At 45.4% G+C, this 25,040-nt stretch overlaps 1 protein-coding gene across 5 annotated transcripts in view; it reads right to left on the reverse strand.

Annotated features, from left to right (window-relative positions):
- NDRG3 (NDRG family member 3) overlaps positions 1-25,040 on the reverse strand; it is an 87,198-nt gene extending 62,158 nt beyond the window's left edge. For 2 of the 5 annotated variants that reach the window (XM_073009543.1, XM_073009536.1), the window contains exons 1-2: positions 24,969-25,040; positions 3,036-3,140 (exon numbers count right to left, since the gene is read on the reverse strand). In XM_073009543.1, the coding sequence (XP_072865644.1) occupies positions 3,036-3,092 (57 nt within the window). In that variant the 5' untranslated portion in view covers positions 3,093-3,140; positions 24,969-25,040. Of the gene's footprint in view, positions 1-3,035; positions 3,141-16,597; positions 16,684-24,968 lie in introns of those variants that run through there. The other 3 variants (XM_073009522.1, XM_073009520.1, XM_073009528.1) reach the window with 3 other exon arrangements.

Genomic DNA, 25,040 nt, shown 5'->3' on the forward strand with positions numbered 1-25,040 from the left:
CTAGAAGGGTTCAGTTTCTCATGACGAATCTCTTCCTGGTTTGTGGACAGCTGCCTTCTTGCTGTGTCCCCATATGGCAGGGGACGGGAGAGAGAAAGAGAACCTCTTTCTCTATTTATTTATTTTTTGAGACAGGGTCTTACTCTGTTGCCCGGACTGGAGTGCAGTGGCACAATCACAGCTCACTGCAGCCTCAACCTCCCAGGCTCAAGTGATCCTCGCAGCTCAGCCTCCCAAGTAGCTGAGACTACAGGCATCTGCTACCACACCTGGATAATTTTTTTAATTTTTTGGTAGACAGGATCTCCCTTTGTTGCCCAGGCTGGTCTTGAACTTCTGGCTTCAGGTGATCCTCCCGCATCAGCCTCCCAAAGTGCTGGAATTATAGGTGTGAGCCCGGTTATAGGTGTGTGCCTGGCTCAGATTGTATTTCCTTCCTCCTCTCCTAGGCACAACATTTTTGGAACAGCCCTCACATATACACATACACAAATAGTACTTAAAGGAGAGAGTTTTCTGGAAATATGAGGGGAAGCAGCAGGAGAAACCAAATGGAGGTTAAAAAAGCATGCGGTGGCCGGGCGCAGAGGCTCACACCTGTAATCCCAGCACTTTTGGAGGCGGAGGCGGGCAGATCAAGAGGTCAAGAGATCGAGACCATCTTGCCCAACACAGTGAAACCCCATCTCTAGTCAAAATACAAAAATTAGCTGGGTGTGGTGGTGCGCACCTGTAGTCCCAGCTACTTGGGAGGCTGAGGCAGGAGAATCGCTCGAACCCAGGAGGCAGAGGTTGCAGTGAGCCAAGATCACGCCATTGCACTCCAGCCTGGTGACAAAGCAAGACTTCGTCTCAAAAAAAAAAAAAAAAGCCTGCAGCTTGCCAAGGGAGAGAGAAGTCTGGTGAAAGATAAAAGAAGGGGTGGGAGTGGGAATGGAGAGGTCACAGGGATGAAAATGGGGTGGCAGGATTCCAAAGCAAACTAGCAAACACATAAGACGTCAGCAGCTCCAGAGGCTGCAGGTGAAGGGCCTTGCCTTGGGCAGATAAAAATAATAAGCAACAGATTATCTCCTGGTGTCACCCGCACATCCCCTCCCCGTCCCCCCCATCCATCCATCTTTATCCTCATACTCCATCAACACTCCCTCAGGAAAGGATGGCATGACCTCACTCACACAAAGCTACAAGAGTACTTCAATGCAGACAATGAAAATAAACCAAAACAATAGAGTCGAAAGGAAGGAATTTCAAGCAGCTGGGCACGGTGGCTCATGCCTGTAATCCCAGCACTTTAGGAGGACAAGGCGGGTGGATCACAAGGTCAGTTTTGTAAAAATACAAAAATTCGCCAGGTGCATGCCTGTAATCCCAGCCACTCAGGAGGCTGAGGCAGGAGAATCACTTGAAACTGGGAGGTAGAGCTTGTAGTGAGCCAAGATTGTACCATTGCACTCCAGCCTGGGTGACAATTTCAGGCACATTTACTGAACACTAAGGAACAAGAGAGAAAACAAAACTTTCTTTTTTCTGAGGCAGAGTCTTGCTCTGTCACCCAGGCTGGAGTGCAGGCGCATGATCTCAGCTCACTGCAACCTCTGCCTTCTGGGTTCAAGTGATTCTTCTGCCTCAGCCTCCCAAGTAGCTGGGACTATAGGCCTGCACTACCACGCCCAGCTAATTTTTGTATTTTTAGTAGAGATGGAATTTCACCATGTTGGCGAGGCTGGTCTCAAACTCCTGACCTCTAGTGATCCGTCAGCCTTGGCCTCCCAAAGTGCTGGGATTACAGGCATGAGCCACTGCACCCGGCCAAAACCTTCCTTTTGGTAAATCATATCACACCAGTGCCTAGTGGTCATCAACTGTGCTGCTCATCTGCTCCTTGTGTAGTTCTCTGACACTAACATAAAAATGTGGTATATGACTGACATCCAGTCCTCCCTGATAAAAACTGTGATACTGACAGAAAGATCACATCATAGACTTGGCAAACTTTAGGGAGAACACTGTAGCCCACATACATCACCAGTCATGGATGGTAAATTTTCCTTATTGAAACTGAAAGTCAAGACACTTGGATTCTGAGTCAAACTCCACCCTCATACTTTCTTTTTCTTTCTTTTTTTTTTTTTTTTTTGAGATGGAGTCTCACTGAGTCACCCAGACTGGGGTGCAGTGGTGTGATCTTGGCTTACTGCAACCTCCGCCTCCTGGGTTCTGGCAATTCTTCTGCCTCAGCCTCCCAAGTAGCTGGGATTACAGGTGTGTGCCACCACACCTAGCTAATTTTTCCATTTTTAGTAAAGACAAGGTTTCACCTTGTTGTCCAGGCTGGTCTCGAACTCCTGACCTCAAGTGATCCACCTGCCTCGGCCTCCCAAAGTGCTAGGATTACAGGTGTGAGCCACTGTGCCCAGCCCCACCCTCATACTTTCTGCTTAACATTGCCACATGATTTTTTTCCTTAACATCTCTATCTGTACAATACAAAAATATCAAAGATAACTTGATTGAATGTGGCTCATGGAAACAAAAGCAGGAAGAAAGAAAAGAGGGGGAAACATCAAAAAGATGCTTAAGAAATAGATTTTTTTGGCCTGGCATGGTGGCTCACACCTGTAATCCCAGCACTTTGGGAGGCTGTGGCGGGTGGATCACGAGGTCAGGAGATCAAGACCATCCTGGCCAACACGATGAAACCCTGTCTCTACTAAAAATACAAAAATTAGCTGGGCATGGTGACGTGTGCCTGTAATCCCAGCTACTCAGGAGGCTGAGGCAAGAGAATCGCTTGAACCAGGGAGTCGAAGGTTGCAGTGAGTCGAGATTGCACCACTGCACTCCAGCCTGGGGACAGAGTGAGACACCATCTCAAAAAAAAAAAAAAAAAAGAAATAGATTGTTTAAAGTATTTCTTTCATTGAAAATCAAGCCACATATGTTTTAAGTTACTATTTAGACGATACGGAAAATGAAATACTATCAGAAGAAGAGGCTTGTCCATATTCTAGTGAAAACAGAGAAGTCTTTACCTTATCATTTAGAAGTGGTTTGATCTCTGTGAGCTGAACATCCTGAAGTTCATCCATGACGTCAGATGACGAGAGTAGAGGAGTCTCAAGAATAAATTGGTAACTCTGAAACAGAAAAGAAAGAAGTGAAGAAAAAGGCTTAAGCCAGAAGTTGGAAACATAATAGTCACAGTACATCCATTCATTCAAATATGAGACTTACTCTGTGCCATGCCCTGCTCAGGGTGCTAAAGACGCATAGTCACGGCAGACAGACACTAACATGGTCTGCAGGATTCTTGCCTCCTGGTATTCATTCACACCTTTGCATAATCCCCCCAGTGAGTGTGGGTAGGGCCTGTGGCTTGCTTTTAACCATTAGAATATGGCAAAAGTGATGGAATATATATGAGTGACTTTACATGATTACATTATATAGTATTTTCACATCTGTCTTGCTGAGGGACACTCTCCCCTGCTAGGTATGAAGAGGCAAGCTGATGTGCTGTGAGAGGGCCACGTAACAAGGAACTGAGAGCAGCCTCCAGCAGAAAGACAGCAAGAAACTGAAACCTTCAGTTCAACAATCTGCAAGGAACTGAATGCTGCCAACAACAGGAGCCTGGAAGCAGATCCTTCCCCAGCTGAGTGTCAGATAAGCAGCTGACCGACACCTTGATCGCCATGTTGCAGAGGACCTACACAACCCACACCAGACTCCTGAACCACAGAAATTGTGAGACAATAAATATGTGTTGTTTTAGGCTACTACATTTGTGGTAATATTTTTATGCAGCAACAGATTAATACAATTAATACAATAGTCTTTGCTCTCATGGAGCGCACATTTTAATTACTGAAGATGGATAAAGAAACAACATACTCAAAGCTATGCTTGGAACAGACTGAAAGACGGATTAAGCGGGGACAAAAATTGAAGGTTATTACTGCAGGATGAGGCCTTGAATTAGGAATGGCAGAGGGAATGAAGGAGGAGGGAACCAAGGCTAAGCTTACTAATCCTCATTTGGGGAATCACAGCAGTGGATGAAAGGTATGGTAGTCAGCTCCAAGATGGCCTTCAACGAGGCCAGTGATCCCTGACTCCTGATATTCATTCACACATATGTATAATCCCCCACCCAAATAAATCAGGGATGGCTTGTGTAACTAATGGAATATGGAGGAAGCAACAATAGGTGACTTCTGAAGCTACATCAGAAAACACATTACAGTTTCTGCTTCAAGACACTATAAACTGCTAGTTCTGGGGGAAGCTAGCCACCGTATCATCAGGACACTCAAACAGCCCTCTAGAGAGGCCCATGTGGAGAGGAACCAACTTGCCAGTGCCAACCTGCTAGCCATATGCATGATTTACCTTGCAAATGAATCCTCCAGCCCCAGTCAAGAGTTTGGATGGCTACAGTCCCAAGGACATCTCACTGCAACCACATGAGAGACTCTAAGCCAGAACCACCCTACCAAGCCTGCTCCCAAGTTTCTGACCCACAGAAACCATGAGAGAGAATAATTTTGTTTTAGAGTGATCTATAGCAATAGAGAACTAATACAGAGGGAGAGCAGAATGGGGAGTTCAGAGAGAAGAGGCAAGTTGGAGAGAGATAAGCAGCGTAATGAATTACAGATTCTTCTATCCCACCATGCAAGAAGCCATGGAGATAGGTTGCAAACACTCAATATTGCAGGAAAGTGATTCCCACCTAGACTTCACAGCTTCAGGCATCATCCTTTTTGTCTTGGCCCTAAACCTATCAAGTCAGGAAAAATGTTAATTCAGAGTTGGGGATTTACACTTAATAACCATTTATTGAGTACCCATTGCACTGTGGAAGATACAAAAAGGGTCCCTGCCTCTAAAGAGTAAAGATGACATTGATCCATAAATTGATAAATAAAAAGAAGGGCCATAGGAATTCAAAGGAGAAGCAATTATGTCTGATTGGTGGGAATCAAGAAAGCCTTCCAAAGATATCAGTCTAATATGTGTGTGTGTGTGTGTGTGTGTGTGTGTGTGTATATATTTTTTTTTTTTTTTTTTTTTGAGACCTAGTCTTGCTCTGTCGCCCAGGCTGGAGTGCAGTGGCACAGGCACAATCGTGGTTCACTGGAACCTCCACCTCCTGGGCTCAAGTGATTCTCGTGCCTCAGCCTCCTGAGAAGCTGGGATTATGGGCACCTGCTACCATGCCCAGCTAATTTTTGTATTTTTAGTAGAGAGAGGGTTTCACCATATTAGCCAGGCTGGTCTTGAACTCCTGCCCTCAAGTGATCCACCCACCTCAGCCTCCCAAAGTGTTGGGATCACAGGCATGAGCCACTGTGCCCAGCCTAGTGTACTATATTAATCCACTGTTCTGTTTACCTTCTAGAGATAGAATGACATGATTTTGATTTAATTACCTATGGAGAGGGTATGTGTCCCAGGCTACCTTTTAGCTATTATTTGCCAACTCACTGAAATAAATCCTGCTCCCAGCTACGCCTGTGTTAGAACAGACTAACAAAAAAGCCCTCTTATCATTTATTCAAGAGACCCAGGGGACGTCTATTGAGAACACTCCTCAGGCTATGAACCCGACATGCTAACTGTGAATATTCTAAAAGTATGGACCACCTAGAGACCACAAGCTTGATGATGTTTGACCTCCCTATAGGACAGTGGTTCTTTTGTCAGATCCCAAGCACCCATATACTTGAATGAGCTACTTAATGCCCAGAAGTTGAATTTTTTTTGTTTATTTTTATACCAGTCACATTTCAAAAGGGGATGAGGTAGTTTGACTCTTACACAGTGAGTTTCAGCCAGCACCTACATTCTCTCTTTCACAGTCCCCACTTAACTCTCAAAATACTGGCCTAACTGGAATCTACTCCTTGCTTATTTATTAATAACACTATAAACTGTGGCTACTTTTTACTTGAACTTTACTATTTATCAGTTATTTAAAATGGCAACTTAAAACCTTTTCCTGGCTGGGCATGGTGGCTCATGCCTGTAATCCTAACACTTTGGGAGGCTGAGGCTCGATCACCTGAGGTCAGGAGTTCGAGACCAGCCTGGTCAATGTGGTGAAACACCATCTCTACTAAAAGTACAAAAATTAGCTGGATGTGGTGGCACAAACCTGTAATTCCAGCTACTCCAGCAGGCTGAGGCATGAGAATCACTTGAACCCAGGAGACAGAGGTTGCAGTGAGCCACGATCTGGCAACTGCACTCCAGCCTAGGCAATAGAACAAGACTCTGTCTCAAAAATTTAAAAACAAAACAAAACAAAACCAGCTTTTTCCCTTTTATAAAAGCAATATGTGCTCACTTTAGAAAATATGGAAATCGGCCGGGCACAGTGGCTCACACCTATAATCCAGCATTTTGGGAGGCTGAGGTAGGTGGATCATTTGAGGTCAGGTGTTCAAGACCAGCCTGGCCAACATGGAGAAACCCCATCTCTACTAAAAATAAAAAAAGTAGACAGGTGTGGTGGTGCACGCCTGTAATCCCAGCTACACGGGAGGCTGAGGCAGGAGAATCACTTGATCCTGGGAGGCGGAGGTTGCAGTGAGCCAAGATCACGCAACTGCACTCCAGCCTGGGCAACAGAGTGAGACCCTGTCTCAAAAAACAAAAAAGAAGAAAATACCGAAATCAGCTGGGAACGGTGGCTTACACCTGTAATCCCAGCACACTGGGAGGCCGAGGTGGGAGGATCACCTGAGGTCCGGAGTTCGAGACCAGCCTGGACAACATGGTGAAACCCTGTCTCTACTAACAGTACAAAAATTAGCTGGGTGTGGTGGCAGGTGCTGTAATTCCAGCTACTCGGGAGGCTGAGGCAGGAGAATCACTTGAGTCCGGGAGGTAGAGGTTGCAGTGAGCCAAGATCATGCCACTGCATTCCAGCCTGGGTGACAGAACGAGACTCTTTCTCAAAAAAAAAAAAAGAAAATACAGAAATCACAGAATAATGAACAGATAATTTACTCAGTCCTTCCATCTAAAGACAGCCATTTTAGCCTATTTCCACTTGTTCTTTTTTCCCAGTTAAATGGTGATTTCCTGAAATTGTTTTTTCAACTCACCCACTTTATTCCCTACTTTAATTCACTCACTAGAAAGCAATGCACTTCAAGATGGGAATTATTCAAATATGATTCCACATGGGTGGGCCTGTCAAAGGGTCAGAGAAAGGCCTAAGGCGCCCTCAAGTCCAAAGTGACAGGCGTTCACCTAGTGTTCCTTTTTTTTTTTTTTTTTCGAGATGGGGTCTTACTCTTTCACCTAGGCTGGAACGCAGTGGCACAATCATGGCTCTCAACCTCCCAGGCTCAAGCAATTCTCCCACCCCAGCCTCTCACGTAGCTGGGACAACGGGCATGTGGCACCATGCCTTGCTAATTAAAAAAAATTTTTTTTTAGAGACAGGGGTTTCACTATGTTGTCCAGACTGGTCTTGAACTCCTAGACTCAAGCAATCTCCCTGCCTTGGCTTCCCAAAGTGCTGGGATTACAGGTGTGAGCCACCACACCCAGCCCTATGTAATTTTTTTAAAGATGAAGAAAAATGCCATTTTTACACCAACAAACGAACGAAGACACAAATTAAATGAGAAGGCTGTCCCTATCAGCTAGGCCCAATGCAGGCTCAGGCAATAATGCTGTGCAGGACAGTAAGCTGCTCCAGGGTGACTCAGGATTTGGCATCACGGCAGTAGACATTCACCTTCCACGTATTAGGGGATCTAATGCATTCTTCTGGAGACTCCATTTTTGCTCCACTTTCAATGTCTCAAGCCCTTGCCAGTGAGCAGTTGTATAACATATACAAGAAAACTACGATTCTGGTGGAAAACTCCATCTCCAGATCCCTCAGCTACACAGACAGGTTCCCTCCTGGGGATCTAAGGCCTGCAGTTCCAGCATCTGCACAAATGGTAGGGTTGCCAGATCCCATACTGGTACTAAAAGCTATTAATATTTTCAAAAGGCTAGTAGGGATTTTATAAATTGCAGTAAATAATTTTTGCCTCTTTCCTAGTCATATGAGTAGGAGGGAGGATTGACAAGGAAAAACTAGCCATCTTCAAATTAAGGAAATGAGTCTGATACCAAATGGCTAGAAAGGCAAAGGAGAAAAGGTGGCCACCTACTCTGTCAGGAATTATAATCTCAGCACTTTATGTTTAATCCTCATAACAATTCTCTCTGGTAGATATCTTTCTTTCTTTCTTTTTTTTTTTTTTGAGACAAGAGTCTTGCTCTGTTGCCCAGGCTGGAGCGCAGTGGTGCAATCTCAGCTCACTGCAACTTCCGCCTCCCAGGTTCAAGTGATTCTCCTGCCTCAGCCTCCTGAGTAGCTGGGACTATTAGGCACATGCCTCCACGCCCAGCTAATTTTTGTATTTTTCAGTAAAGACAGGGCTTCCCTGTCAGCCAGGCTGGTCTCAAACTCCTGCCCTCGAGTAATCTGCTAGCTTCAGCCTCTCAAAGTGCTGGGATTACAAGTGTGAGCCACCCCGCCCGGCCTAGATATCTTTATTTATTTATTTTTTTCTTTGAGACAGAATTTTACTCATCACATAGGTTAGAGTGCAGTGGCGTAATCTCAGCTCACTGCAACCTCCACCTCTTGGGTTCAAGTGATTCTCCTGTCTCAGCCTCCAAAGTAGCTGGGATTACAGGCGCCCGCCACCAGGACTGGCTAATTTTTATATTTTTAGTAGAGATGGGGTTTCACCATGTTGGCCACGCTGGTCTCGAACTCTTGACCTCAGGTGATCCGCCTGCTTTGGCCTCCCAAAGTGGTGGGATTACAGGTGTGAGCCACTGCACCCAGCCTTTATTTCTTTGTAGATGAGAAATTTAGGCTCAGAGAAGTTAAGTAACTATTCTAAAATCCCCACATCTAATAAAGAGCCAGGAGTGGTGGCAAGCAACTATAGTCCCAGCTACTTGAGAGGCTAATGCAGGAGGACTGCTTGAGCCCAAGAGTTTGAGTCCAGCCTGGGCAACACAGCAAGACCCTGCCTCTAAATAAGTGAATAATAGGGAAAGGATTTTAAAACCTTTGCTTTCCCATTACAGGTTGAGCATCCCAAATTCAAAAATCTGAAATCCAAAATGCTCCAATGGGCTCCTGGAAGAAGTGACAAAGGACAGATGGATGGATAGATGGATGGATGGGTCGATGGATACATGGACACATACATACATAAACAAGCTCCAATGGGTATCTCCCTTGAACATCAAGTCCGTGTTCAAAAAGATTGGGGTTTTGGAGCATTTCAGATTTTACATTTTCAGATTTGGGATGCTTAAACAGCAAGTATAATGCAAATATTGCAAAATCAGAAAAAATCCAAAATCTGAAACACTTTTGGTTCAAGGCATTTTTTTGGTTTTTTTTTGGGGGGGGGGGTTTGAGACACAGTCTCACTCTGTCACCCAGGTTAGAGTGCAGTGGCTCAATCTTGGCTCATTGCAACCTCCGCCTCCTGGGCTCAAGCAGTTCTCCTGCCTCCATCTCCTGAGCAGCTGGGACTATAGGCATGTGCCACCATGCCCGGCTAATTTTTGTATTTTTAGTAGAGACAAGGTTTCACCATGTTGACCAGGCTGGTCTCAAACTCCTGACCTCAGGTGATCCACCGACCTCAGCCTCCCAAAGTGCTGGGATTATAGGTGTGAGCTACCACACCTAGGCTGTTCAAGGCATTTTGGATAAGGGATACTCAACTCACATACCATAATGTCTGTGCCAGGCCCCATCTACTGATTGTAGGACCCTGAGCAAGTTTTTTTTCTCTTTACCCACCCTGTGGCACCTCCTTGAGGTAAGAGAAGCCTAAAGCAATCCTATACATACCAACAATGACTCAGATACCTTAGAAATGAAGCTCTGAGTCATCACACCAGGACAAGAGCCCTCACTATCTCAGTAGTTATAACACTAAGGGCATAGAGGATGTGGAATGAGTAGAGAAAAGACAAATGAAGTTCTAGCTATTACTTGGCAACCAGTTTCAGAGGCAAGGGCTATTTCTTGCTTGTTAGAACAGTGAGCCTCAAAATCTATTACCTGAGCATCTTGTTTAGGGTCTCAGATATAATCAGTTTTAAGTGATGAAAATCTAACATGTGCCCTCATCACTGAGGAGAGGTGGAGATAATCTGAGGTGAGGAGATGAACTGAAAGGCTTATTATTAGCAACAATCTTTTTTTTTTTTTTTGAGACAGAGTTTGGCTCTATCACCCAGACTAGAGTGCATTGGCATGATCTTGGCTACCTGCAACCTCTGTCTTCCAGGCTCAAGCCATTCTCCCACTTCACCCTACCAAGCAGCTGGGATCACAGGCACACGCGACCACGCCTGGCTAATTTTTGTACGTTTTGTAGTGTCAGGGTTTCACTTTGTTGCTCAGGCTGGTCTCTAACTCCTGAGCTGAGGCGATCCACCCACCTCAGCCTCCCAAAGTGCTAGGATTACAGGCGTGAGCCACCATGCCCAGCCAATTAGCAACAATCTTCAGTAGAGATCAGTGAGGATGGGGTAAAGAAAGACTCCATTGATTTTGTCCTGCCTTATTCCAAAATTTCAGTAAACTAGATGGAACTTTTATTTTTTATTTTTAAATTTGGGGGCCGAGTATGGTGGCCCACATCTGTAATCTCAGCACTTTCGGAGGCCAAGGCGGACGGATCATCTGAGGTCAGGAGTTTGAGACCAGCCTGGCCAACGTGGTGAAACTGGTGTCTACCAAAAGTACAAAAATTAGCCAGGCATGATGGTGCGTGCCTGTAATCCCTGCTACTCAGGAGGCAGAGGCAGGAGAATCGCTTGAACCTGGGAGGCGGAAGTTGCAGAGAACTGAGATTGTGCCACTGCACTCAAGCCCGGGCGACAGAGTGAGACTGTCTCAAAAATAAAAATAAAAATAAAAATAAAATTGTTTTTTGTTTTTCTTTTTTTTTGAGACAGAGTCTCACTCTGGTCCCCCAGGCTGGAGTGCAATGGCACGATCTTGGCTCACTGCAACCTCTGCCTCCTGGGTTCAAGCAATTCTCCTGCTTTAGCCTCCTAAGTAGCTGGGATTACAGGCGCCTGCCACCACACCTGGCTAATTTTTGTATTTGTAGTAGAGATGGGGTTTCACCATGTTGGCCAGGCTGGTCTCGAACTCCTAACCTCAGGTGATCCACCCGCCTCAGCCTCCCAAAGTGCTGGGATTACAGGCTTGAGCCACCACGCCTGGCCAAAAATTTGTTTTTTTTTGGAGACAGGGTCTTGCTCTGTCACTCAGGCTGGAGTGCAGTGGCACCATCTTACCTCACTGTAACCTTGAACTCCTAGGGTCAAGCAATCCTCCCACCTCAGCCTCCCAAGGAGCTAGGACTACAGACATATACCACTATGCCTGGCTAATTTTTGTTTTTTGGTAGAAACAGGTCTTACTGTTGCCCAGGCTGAGATGCGATTGTTTAAAGACTCAACAGGTCTGATCAACTAAAATGTGAATATACTGGAGAAACAAAATAGTTTGCAGAAACCTTGCTGAAAGGTAACAAGGAGCTGTTAGACTCCTGAAATTACAAAATGTCAAAAAAAAAAAAAGAGAGAGAGAGAGTGGGAGCTCTGGGATAAAAAGTTTGTAAAAATAGCACAAGGTTGGCCAGGGCACAGTGGCTCATGCCTATAATCCTAACACTGTGGGAGGCCAAGATGGGAGGATTATTTAAGGCCAGGAGTTCGAGACCAACCTGGCCAATATGGTAAAACTCTGTCACTATTAACCATATAAAAATTAGCCAGGCGTGGTGGTAATTCCAACTACGTGGGAGGCTGAGGCATGAGAATCGCTTAAAACTGGGAGAAGGAGGTTGCAGTGAGGCAAGATCACACCACTGCACTCCAGTCTGGGCAACAGAGGGAGATGCTGTCTCGACAAAAAAAAAAAAAGTAGAAAATAGAACAAGGTCAGAGAAGAGTTAGATTTTGCCAAAGTTTTCAGTTAGGGAGATAAAAGAATTATGGCACAATGAATGAAAATGAGTGAGCTGAGAAAAAGTAACAGAGAAACTGATTTGTTAAAAAGAAAATCAATTTCAGTCAGGAATCCAAGAGAGACCCAAGGACAGCTGGGAGTGAGAATGAGTGAGGTAAGCCTCCAAATGATCACCAAACCAGAGATAAGGAGGTCTGTAGGCCTGGGCTCTTCTGAAGGACAACTCAGTGATGGAAAAGAAAGAATCAGTAAGAGACAAAGAAAAAATATTCAGAGATGCTAAAAGGCAGAAATACAATGTCAAAGAATTCAAGGGAGAAGAGAGATTTACACAAAAGTGGAGGAAAACTGTCAAATGCTGAAGAAAAAAGGAGGAGGATGAAGACTATGAAAGGGCCATTAACTCTAGACAATAAAAGTCAGTGGTGTCAAAATCTAGGAAAAATGAAGTTCAGTTCTCCATGCTGAAAAGTCCATGACTATGTAGACCACTTTTTAGAAATATAGAAATTAGGCCAGGTGCAGTGGCTCACATCTGTAATCCCAGCACTCTGGGAGGCCGAGGCGGGTGGATGACGAGGTCAGGAGATTGAGACCATCTTCGTTAACATGGTAAAACCCCGTCTCCACTAAAAATACAAAAAAAATTAGCCGGGTGTGGTGGTGGGTGCCTGTAGTCCCAGCTACTCGGGAGGCTGAGGCAGGAGAATGGCGTGAACCCAGGAGGCGAAGCTTGCAGTGAGCCAAGATCACACCACTGCGCTCCGGCCTGGGCGACAGAGCGAGACTCCGTCTCAAAGAAAAGAAAAGAAATTAGTTGGCACAGTGGATTAAATCTGTAATCCCAGCACTTTGGGAGGACAAAGTGGGAGGATCACGTGAGTCCGGGAGTTCAAGACCAGCCTGAGCAACACAGTGAGACCACATCTCTACCAAAAATTAAACAATTAGCAGGTCGTGATGGTACAGGCCTGTAGCATCAGCCACTCAGGAGGCTGAGGTGGGAGGATCGCGTGAACCCAGGAGGTTGAGGCTGCAGCGAGCCACAACTGCACTGCTGCAGTCCAGCCTGGACAACACAGTGAGACCCTGTCTCAAAATAAATAAATAAATAATAGAAATATAGAAACTAACATTTCTGAATTGAAATGCAAGCAAAAATCTCACCAGGAATCCAGGAGAGACACATACTGGGAGGGGCTTTAAAAGATCAACAAGATCAGTGACTTTCAAGTTTTACAGCAAAACTCTGAAATAGAAAACAGAAAACATGTAGAGGCTGTGCTTGAAGTGGTGGTGAGACCACTAGGGCTCTGCAGAACACAGTTTAAAGCCTGATAATACAGAGTGCAATCCTTTGTTCACTCAGAAAAAAGACAAGACACGCAGAGACACATGGATTCTTCCAGTAATGGAAAGAGCCCGTAAGCACATGAGATGTGGATTCCAAACCTAGGTGGGCACCTACATAGCTCAATGGCGCTAAGCAAAGCATTTTCCCTTTCTGGGCCTCAGTTACCCCATCTGTCAAGGGAAGAGATTGGGCAGGATGACCTTTTTGAGTCCCTGACAGGGTTGGCATTCTGTGATCCTGAAGCTCCCTGTAAAAGTAGTACTTCACATTCTTCCCCAGCATGAGCCTTACTACATCCCAAGCATTTCCCCAGGTATTAGCCTAGTGAGGGTCAATCCAAGAGTTTGAGACCAGCCCGGGAAACATGGCAAGACCCTGTCTCTATAAAAAATACAAAAATTAGCCGGGTGTGATGACGTGTGCCTGTAGTCTCAGCTAGTCAGGAGGCTGAGGTGGGAAGACTGCTTGAGCCCAAAAGGTGAAGGCTGCCGTGAGCTGAGATTGAACCGCTGCACTCCAGCCTGGGTGACAGAACATGACTCTGTCACACACACAAAAAAAATATATACATACATACACACACACACACACACATATATATAAAATAGATTTCTTTGTTAGTTTAATAAACACAACAAGAACACTAAGAAAGTTACTGGCTTTTGAAACTGCAAGTTGTCTTGTTTTATAGCTTTTTCCCATGACCATGTTTGGCCTATGTCAGGCCTTGCCAGGATGTGCTGACACCAGGCCACTAGCTAGTATTCTAGGGGCAGAGTCGATCACTTTTGATTTTGGCAAGATTGCAGACAGATAACCAAAACAGAATGAAGGCAACAAACAAAGGAGGCACACTGGAGAGAATAACCTGGAAGGGGTCAGCTGGAGTTGATGCTGAAGCAGTTATGGTTAGAAAGCCACAGGAAGTGGCCAGGGGACTAGCTGGGAAGGTAGTCAGCAGAGCTCCTAAGCAAACAGATTCACATCCCCTCTCTTTATACCTCTGAACAGTGGATATATGAGTAACCATTACAGCATTCCAATTTACAGAGCACCTTCACATTTAACATCTCACTGGAATATCATGATGGTACCATGAGCTAAAACACCGAGGCACTGGCATCATGGCTATTACAGACATGAAGAAATTAAGGCTTAAAGAGGTGACATGGCCAGGCGCAGTGGCTCATGCCTGTAATCCCAGCACTTTGGGAGGCCAAGGCGGGCGGATCACCTTTGCAGTGGGTTGAGATCGTGCCATTGTACTCCAGCCGGGGTGACAGAGCGAGACTCTGTCTAAAAGAAAAAAAAAGAAGAGGTGACATGGATTGACCAAAATACCACAACTAATAAATGGCACAGCTGGAATTGAAACCCAGGTATTCTTATCCCAAATGCTCACTTTATGCCCTAAGTCACACTTTCTCCTAGGTCATCACAGATGAAAAGACAGAGAGTAAAAAGAAGAGAAATTCAGAATTGAGAAGACTGCCTCACCACACCCACTCCACACTGAACATGTCTTTATCTCTGCTTAAGCAGTTAGGATTAGGCCACAGGCTCTAGGATTAAGACACCCATCGGTCAGCAGAAGTTTTAATACAGGAGTCATACTAAGGTAACTCTAAAAGCAGAAGCACAACCCCCTGCCTTCCACTCCTGAAGAAGGCAACTCAGGACACGAGGAAAGCTACCACCAGCAAAGCCCTTGGGCGTGCTCTTAGATGGCTCCGGGTTCCTGCCAGCTGGAAGGCGGAATCCCTGAAAACAATTTGTACTTTAAGGCGGCCTGAGTGAGGTAAAGGACAAACAAGAGCCCTAAAATGCAGTATATAATACTCATACTAGCCAAATTTATTGAGCGCTTACATTATGCCAGGTACCGTGATAAACACTTTATCGACTCATGATTTCATTTTGCTTCCCAACATATTTAGCTAGGTACTGTAATCCACCCCATTTTACAGATGAAATTTGTTGTAATTTGCCAAAGGTCACACAGCTAGCAAGCAGCAGAGCAAGGATATGAACCTGAGCAATCTGCATCCTGACCTCTATAACCAATTTTCCCCACTTGATGCCATCTGATCATTAATCCTTCTAATGCATACTCTCAGGTTAGGTTACTGGAGCTTACCAGGATGTTACTATAAAATAATTCTGAAAACTGGCTGGGCGCAGTGGTTCACGCCTGTAATACAAGCACTTTGAGAGGCTGAGGTGGGCGGAGTTTGAGACCAGCCTGGCCAACATGGCGAAACCCCGTCTCCACTAAAAATACAAAAAATTAGCTGGGCGTGGTGGCGGTCACCTGTAGTCTCAGCTACTCAGGAGGTGAGGCATGAGAATTGCTTGAACCTAGTGGGTGGAGGTTGCAGTGAGCTGAGACTGTGCCACTGCACTCCAGCCTGGTGACAGAGCAAGACTCTGACTCAAAAAAAAAAAAAAAAAAAAAAAAAAAAATTTCTGAACGTTGAAAAGCCCCATACAAAATTTAGGTACTGTTATTATCATTACTACTTTAATATGAGACTTGTACCTATCTGGGGGTATTGGAAATGCAATACACCCTGTGGACTAATCATCCAAAGTTATATTTTAGTGAACACCCTGGTTAAAACCATCTGAACAAAATGACTTAAAAGCAACACTTTCTCCCAGCACTTTGGGAGGTCGAGGCAGGAGCTCGAGACCAGCCTGGCCAACATGGCTAAACCCCGTCTCTACTAAAAATACAAAAAGTAGCCAGGTGTGGTGCTGCATGCCTGTAATCCCAGCTACTTGGGAGCCCGAGGCAGGCGAATCACTTGAACCCGGGAGGCGGAGGTTGCAGTGAGCCAAGATCGTGCCATTACACACCAGCCTGGGCAACAAAAGTGAAACTCTGTCTCAAAAAAAACAAAAAAAAAATAAAACCAACAACAACAAAATATATATATATATGTATATATATTTGTAGAAGCACTATCATGCAAAACAGTAGAAATCTCAACACATTCACACCTGGTTCTAGTTACCCAGTAGTATTACTTGTGTGCAATTAAACAGATGTGATCAAAAACTCTGTTTTAAGGTGTTTATTGTAGTGGAGTAATGTATTTGCAGTAATAAGTCATACTTTTCCACTGAAAGGGAGGGCTTCGGAATCCCCGAGACTAGCTAAAGTTAAGTTGTTGGAAGAATTCCTTGATTGAAAATTTTACCTTTGTGTTTTGTTGCTCTGTTTCCTGAAAATAACTTGGGGATGCTCCTGGTTTGTCCATCTACTGCTTTGATTCCTTGGATCCCACCCATTTTTTCGCTTTAAGAAAAAACAAATAATTGTTCCAGAAGTCTCCGTATTTTGCAGCTGCCCTTTTGTAAGAAGCACCTTCCCTGACCCCCCCAAAAAAAAAAAAAATATATATATATATATATATGGAAGCACTGTAAGGATAAAACTGTCATTTTAAATAAACAACCATATCTGTTTTGAAAGCACACATTTCTGGAAAGATTACCACATGATGATTACAAATTAAAGGAAAGGCCGGGCGCGGTGGCTCAAGCCTGTAATCCCAGCACTTTGGGAGGCCGAAGCGGGTGGATCACGAGGTCAGGAGATCGAGACCATCCTGGCTAACATGGTGAAACCCCGTCTCTACTAAAATATACAAAAAACTAGCCGGGCAAGGTGGCGGGCGCCTGTAGTCCCAGCTACTCGGAGGCTGAGGCAGGAGAATGGCGTAAACCCGGGAGGCGGAGCTTACAGTGAGCCGAGATCGCGCCACTGCACTCCAGCCTGGGTGACACAGCGAGACTCCGTCTCAAAAAAAAAAAAACAAAAAAAACAAAAAAAAAACAAATTAAAGGAAAAGCAGACATGATTTCTAACCTTTTTTGAGCAGGAGTCTCACTATGCTGCCCAGGTTGGTCTCAAACTTCTGGGCTCAAGTGATCTTCTCACCTCAGCCTGTAAGTAGCTGGGACTACAGAGACTGGCCTGATTTCTGATCTTAAATTATTACTAGAAATGGGAAGGCCAGGCATGGTGGTTCACACCTGTAATCCCAGCACTGTGGGAGGCCGAGGTGGGCAGATCACAAGGTCAAGAGATCAAGACCATCCTGGCCAATGCAGTGAAACCCCGTCTCTACTAAAAGTACAAAGATTAGCTGGGCATGGTGGTGTGCGCCTATAGTCCCAGCTATTTGGGAGGCTGAGGCAGGAGAACAGCTTGAGCCTGGGAAGCAGGTTGCAGTGAGCCAAGATCAGGCCAGTGCACCTCCAGCCTGGCAACAGAGCGATACTTCATCTCAAAAAAAAAAAAAAAAAAGGAAATGGGAAGCAATTTCATGTTATCTTTATGAGCTACATATAATTTTTCTTACTCTGATTTATTGGGTTTATGATTTTCTTAGGCCATCACACTAGCGGTACCCCCAAAATGACAGCTATTGCCCTAAAACTAAAAACAGCAGCATCTTTTGAAAAAACACTGCAGGCCAGGCATGGTGGCTCACACCTGTAATCCCAGCACTTTGGGAGGCCAAGGCGGGTGGATCATGAGGTGAAGAGATTGAGACCACGGTGAAACCCCATCTCTACTAAAAATACAAAAAATTAGCCGGGCGTGGTGGCGGACACCTGTAGTCCCAGCTACTCAGGAGGCTAAGGCAGGAGAATGGCGTGAACTAGGGAGGCGGAGCTTGCAGTGAGCTGAGATTGCACCACTGCACTCCAGCCTTGGTGACAGAGCGAGAATCCATCCAAAAAAAACCAAAAAAAACAAAAAAACAAAAAACACTGCAAGACTTACAATAGAAAAACGTAATAAGTAATAAAATTAAGTATAAAGAGTAGCTATATCCAGAATTTTACTTGATCAATTGAAAACCCCAGACTGTAGACCATGGGTACTTTTAGGTAATAAGGGGATTATTGTCAAATGCTATAGCTAAAGCCTGGCAGAAACCACCACTGTACTTAGAAAATTAATCTTCATTTACTATATTAAATCTCTAGGGAAGATAAAAAGTGGCACCTCCACACAAAAAGACTCCATATAACACATTGTTCCCAAATCCAGGGAGGACATCAGCTCCCTATCAATAACATTAATTAATGTTTGCCATTGTAATTAGTGTTTATACAGAATTAAATTCAGAAGGCAAAGAAGCTGGATTCCTCCAAAATGCACCCCATTGGGCCAACAAGAATTTTTTTTTTTTTTTTTTTTAAGACGGAGTCTCGCTCTGTCACCCAAGCTGGAGTGCAATGGTGTGATCTCGGCTCACCACAACCTCTGCCTCCCAGGTTCAAGCGATTCTCCTGCCTCAGCCTCCTGAGTAGCTGGGACTACAGACGCGTGCCACCATACCCAGCTAATTTTTGTATTTTTAGTAGAGACAGTTTGCCATGTTGGCCAGGCTGGTCTTGAACTCCTGACCTCGTGATCCACTTGCCTCAGCCTCCCAAAGTGCTGGAATTACAGGCATGAGCCACCACACCTGGGCAACAAATTTTTGTTTATGACTGATAAAATGTCAAATTCTGTCAGTTACTATGAGACATATCATAGTATGTCTCATTGAGTGGACTACTAGCCCTTTCACTGAAGAGATAAAATCAAAAGACATAATACTACCCACTTTTGTATAACATTTAAAACATCCTTCATATATCAGTTAATTTCACATGAATGAGAGAACAATTAATTGTAGGTAAATATTATACATTAGTTTTATAGAATTAGCACTGTGATTTTTAAAAATTCATTTACCAAAGAAAGCTCTGGAACCTGGTAAACATCCATAATCAAGCTAGCTAAGTTTTTGTGTGCTATTTTCAAGCGCTATTAAAAAAGAAATGTGGGGGGGGGCATCTTTTAGAAGAAACAATTTGACATCCAGTTCTGCAGTAAACCCAAAATGTTATCAATCTTTGTACTTGAAAGTACTTTTTGATGCACCCCTTCCTTTCACCATTCCTATCCAGGCTTGTCTGTTTTCTTCCAGAATCTCCCATTTGGCCTTTTTTTCTTTCCTTCTGTCTTCAATTCTTACCTGGATTTGCTCATTCATTCATCATTTACTAAGTGCCTATTATCAGCCAAGCACAGAGCTAGACCCTGGTCCCTGCTCCTAGGAAGCTCACATGATACTAACTAAAGCTGTTATCTGCCCATCTCAATCACCATCACCAGCCTGCAAGCTTTAGCAAAGGCTTTGCATTTCCAGAAGCTAGCAGCATCTGGCACATAGCAGACACTAAAAATGTTTGTTGGATGACACCATATTACTTTAGCAAGGTCTTTTTTTAATCCATAAATATTTTACTATATATCTTCAAAAAAGATTCTTATTTTTCTTTCATTTTTAAAACACAAAAGCTTTATGTGCATAATGCAAAAATAATACAGAAAGGTAAAAAAGTAAATTCCCCAAGTCTCTAAATCCCACTCCCAGAAGTGAGGACCATTAGAGCTTGATACGTATCTTTCCAGAACTCTCCCATGTCGGTATACCCTCACATCTGACACACATGCACTTTTTTGGAACAAGTTATTTGACAGTTTCTGATTCTAGCTTCTCAACCTTCTAATCAAGTGGTTCTCAAAGTGTGATCCTTAGACTAGCAGCATCAGCATCATCTGGGAACTTGTTAGAACTGCAAATTCTCGGGTTCCACTCCAGAGCGAATGAATCAGAAACTCTGGAGGCCAAGCCCAGGAAAATGGGTTTTTTTGTTTTTGTTTTTGTTTTTGTTTTTTTTGTTTTTGCTTTTTTGAGACGGAGTCTTGCTCTGTTGCCCAGGCTGGAGTGCAGTGGCCGGATCTCAGCTCACTGCAAGCTCCGCCTCCCGGGTTCACGCCATTCTCCTGCCTCAGGCTCCCGAGTAGCTGGGAATACAGGCGCCCGCCACCTCGCCTGGCTAGTTTTTTTTTTGTATTTTTTAGTAGAGACGGGGTTTCACCATGTTAGCCAGGATGGTCGCCATCTCCTGACCTCGTGATCCACCTGTCTCGGCCTCCCAAAGTGCTGGGATTACAAGCTTTAGCCACCGCGCCCGGCTGAATATGGGTTTTAATAAGCTCTCCAGGTGATGCTGGTGCACATTAAAGGCTGAGAACCACTGCTCTAAGCCAGTCAAGCCAATTTTTTTACTGTCCATTAAACATGGTAGGCACTGCTATCTGGTCTGTTTTATCAGCCCCTGATTCAAAATGTTTTGCTGTCCTTTTGATTAATTCTGACCCTATCCACCTGTCAAAGCCCAGAAAGTCAAAACCCAAAGTGGTCTCACCACCACATCTCATACTGATCCTTCTTGCCCCCCTTTCCCCAGCTCCCATGATACAACTAGTCCCTCTACCATACAATTTAACAATTATATATATGCTGACTTCAACATTAGAGAACAGTGCTTTACTCTTCCCCAACAGACCATAACTTCCTTGAAGACATGGATCATGTTTCTGTATGTCTTCTCCCACCCCTGTTCTAAGCACATAAATGGAATCTTAATAGAGTTGCTGGTTAATGTCTTTAAGGATGAATTCACTGAGAAAAATACTGATAAACCTTTAGTGGCTAAAAAGTCTGGAATTTCAAGTCGTAGCCCCAGTTCTGCAACCGTGGACAAGTTCAATTCTCAGGATGATGCCCCCCGCCACCTTTCTTTCTTAACAGTGCTTGAAAATAGCACACAAAAACTTAGTTAGGTTGATTATGGATATTTAGCAGGTTTCAGGGCTTTCTTTGGTAAATTAATTTTTTAAAATCACAGTGCTAAGTGAGAAGGTCACTTAATGGGCCGGGCGCGGTGGCTCAAGCCTGTAATCCCAGCACTTTGGGAGGCCGAGACGGGTGGATCACGAGATCAGGAGATCGAGACCATTCTGGCTAACATGGTGAAACCCCATCTCTATTAAAAAATACCAAAAAAAACTAGCCGGGCGTGGTGGCGGGCGCCTGTAGTTCCGGCTACTCGGGAGGCTGAGGCAGGAGAATCGCTTGAACCTGGGAGGCGGAGCTTGCAGTGAGCCAAGATCTGGCCACTGCACTCCGGCCTGGGCGACAGAGCGAGACTCTGTCTCAAAAAAAAAAAAAAAAGAGAAGGTCACTTAATGACTCAATGCTCCTTTTCAGCCTGAATAACATACAATTTTATGAAACACCCCATGTAGGAATATCTTATTCTATTATAGTCTAATATTGCTTTGTTTGTAACATTAATATGGGAATGTTTAGACTTGGTTTTAGTACAGTTAGATACAATGTTTCCCAACTAGCTAGTAAGCTCTCTCAACAAGACCCTGTTTGATTCAACTGTGAATCTTCCACCAGGCACCACACATCCATGTCTTACCCATAGTTAATATATTTACAGAAAATTATTTGGGAAAACTTTTAGAAGCTTCATTTAAATAGAGAATCTATGCACATATCTGCTGCCTCCCAAAGGACTCTTTTGAATATTTGTTATTATAAATTCCATGTAATGATATACAGTAAAAATTGTGATTACTATGACACAACCGGGGCAATCAGCCACAGAAGGTAAAAGAATGTAAAAATGGATCTCTCAAGCATTTAGGGACAGACTAAAGGAGTATAAGCCTCAGGCTATCCTACTGCAACATGCAAATGAAAGCTGACCTGTACATCGAAACAGCATATACCAACTCCACTGCTGAGGATAAACAGGCATTTTTCCCTGCTCAAAAGTAACAATTTAGAATAAAACAAAAGCAGCCGGGCTCGGTGGCTCACGCCTCTAATCCCACCACTTTGGGAGGCGGAGGCAGGCGGATCACCTGAGGTCAGGAATTCAAGACCAGCTTGGTCAACATGGTGAAAATCCAGCTCTATTAAAAATGCAAAAAATAGCTGGGCATGGTGGCGGGCACCTGTAATTCCAGCTACTTGGGAGGCTGAGGCAGGAAAATTGCTTGAACCCGGGAGGGGGAGGTTGCAGTGAGCCAAGATTGCGCCATTGCACTCCAGCCTGGGCAACAAGAGCAAAACTCTGTCTCAAAAATAATAATAATAATAATAATAATAATAACAACAACAACAACAACAAAACAAAAGCAGCTCGGCCGAGTCTGGTGGCTCACGCCTGTAATCCCAGCACTATGGGAGGCCGAGGTGGGTGGATCACGAGGTCAGGAGATCGACACCATCCTGGCTAACACAGTGAAACCCTGTCTCTACTAAAAAAACACAAAAAATTAGCCGGGCGTGATGGCGGGCGCCCGTAGTCCTGGCTACACGGGAGGCTGAGGCAGGAGAATGGCGTGAACCCGGGAGGCGGAATTTGCAGTGAGCCGAGATCGCGCCACTACACTCCAGCCTGGGCGACAGAGTGAGACTCCGTCTCAACAAACAAACAAGAAAAACCAAAAGCAGCTCAACTATGAGTGCACGTTCGAGTAACATAAACAGGCTTTTTTTTTTTTTTTTTTTTTTGAGACGGAGCCTCACTCTGCCCCCCAGGCTGGAGTGCAGTGGCTGGATCTCAGCTCACTGCAACCTCCGCCTCCCGGGTTCTCGCCATTCTCCTGCCTCAGCCTCAGGAGTAGCTGGGACTACAGGTGCCCACCACCATGCCCGGCTAATTTTCTGTATTTTTTAGTAGAGACGGGGTTTCACCATGTTAGTCAGGATGGTCTCGATCTCCTGACCTCGTAATCCGCCCGCCTCGGCCTCCCAAAGTGCTGGGATGAGAGGCGTGAACCACTGCGCCCTTTCCAGAAACAGGCTTTTTGATGCAAGGCTCTTATCTGCAAGTTTTCAAAAACGACAGGGTGGATGGAGGCCTTTGAGTGGTAAATGGTGATGACAAGTTGAATCTAAAGGAAGGGACAAGCAAAGAGAAACTGAAGGGCAGGAAGGAGGAACAGAAGGGCAGAACACCACCCTTTGAGTAATGAAAAGGGGCAGTGGAAATTCACTGAGTCCTTACCAAGGATCTACTGTGAGCCAGGCATCTGGAGCTGCAAAGATGGACCATGCCCTCAAGGGGCTAGATGTCTGCAGGGTAAGACTGAGGCTAAGACCCTGTTTTGTGAACGTGTAATTCTAACTGGGAAAATCAAGCAGGGAAGGCTTCACAGAGAAGGTGGTGATTTAGTGGAGCCTTTGAAATGTGGAGGAGGATTTGCTAAGGGAGAAAAACGACAGTTTGAGCTAGTTATTTTGGGGGAGAAACATTCACATATTTTTATAGCTGTTCATTTGGAACTTTAAATCATGGGAGACTTCTTAAATTCAGCACCACTCTATCAATGTTCTCTTTCTCTTCTTACTTTATCTTAAATACTGAAATGTTCAAGCCTAACCTTAGGGCAGAACCAGAAAGCCCCGGAATGAGGTGAGTGCTAGCCAAATCTGCTCTGTCACCTCCAAATCCAGCCTGCCCAGCTAGCCCAGTCAGCCCAGTCCTGCTCTCTCGGCAGCCGAGAAAGGACGGCTAATAATATCCCCTGAGGGCCAGGGTAAGGGAGGGGGGCGCGGGGCGGGGAAGGGGGGGTCGGATCTGGATGCCAGTAGGGAAGGATCACTCTTGTTCTGTCAGTAAGCCACCAAAGGAGAGCTTCCCTGCCTCCTAAGCCATGGGGCTCCTACCTGTGATAGGGAGGCCAGCTCTGCAGGAAAAAAAAAAAAAAGGCTTCATGACAAGGAAGGGGGCAGCATTTGGATTGGGACATGCAGAGGTGGTTATGCGAGGTTATCGTAATAAAATGCTTAGCAAGATCCCCGGCACAGAGCAAGCGTTGGAAGAACGTTAGCTCTTATATTAATAACACTATTACTATTACAATAACACCTCAATTGTACTCCGACAATAAGAAAATCTTTGTGCAGCCTACTTTTATGACGTTATGACTTTTATGACGAGAGTAACTTCAGAGATGACAAGTGATTTCAAAATTTTTTCAAAGGTACGAGATCAAATTCCAACCGCACTGGCCTGAGAGCCCGCGACCCTGAGTTGAGAGCTGACCCTGCCACCTGTCAGCTGCGTGACCTTGGGCATGGCACTTCACCTTTCCGTGCCTCAGTTTCCTCGGGTGTTAAGTGGGGCTAAGAAGCCTCTCCCCGGTAGGGCAGTAGTAGGGTCCGGTTAGAGGATGCCCTCTGCTGCTTTGGGGCCGGACGGGTGCAACGGCTGCTCACGGTCCCTCTTCCAAACATCTGGGCTCTTGGAGCGGGCGAGGTAGATGGATGAACAACCCCAAGGCCCACCGAGCTCTGCTGCCTGCAGAGCCGGAGCGAGAGAAGGGTTCGCGCCTGCGGGGCGCGTCCCTGTGACCTAGGGCGTTGAGCCCGGAGAGAGGCTCTCTTGCTGCCCGCACGCTGTCGCCGGCGGGCTGGGCTCGGGGAGCCGCCGAAGAAAGCCGGGCTGACCTGGGTCCGGCGGGCGGGGCGGGGCAGAGGGCCCCGGGGGTACGGGGGAGGCAGGCAGCACGGGCCCCCAGGGCCTCGCTGTGCCACGGAGATGATACCGGGAAGGAGCAGGGCAAAGGAACGACGCCCCCGCATACGGCGCCGTGCGCCCCCCGCGGGCCGGGCGGAGGCGCTCACTCACCTGAGGCGCGGGCAACCGCCGTGAGTGCAGCAGCAGCAGCAGCGGCGGCGGCGGCGGCGGCGGCGGCGGCGG

This window comes from Chlorocebus sabaeus, chromosome 2 (genome assembly GCF_047675955.1).
Source record: "Chlorocebus sabaeus isolate Y175 chromosome 2, mChlSab1.0.hap1, whole genome shotgun sequence".
Classification (NCBI taxonomy): domain Eukaryota; kingdom Metazoa; phylum Chordata; class Mammalia; order Primates; family Cercopithecidae; genus Chlorocebus; species Chlorocebus sabaeus.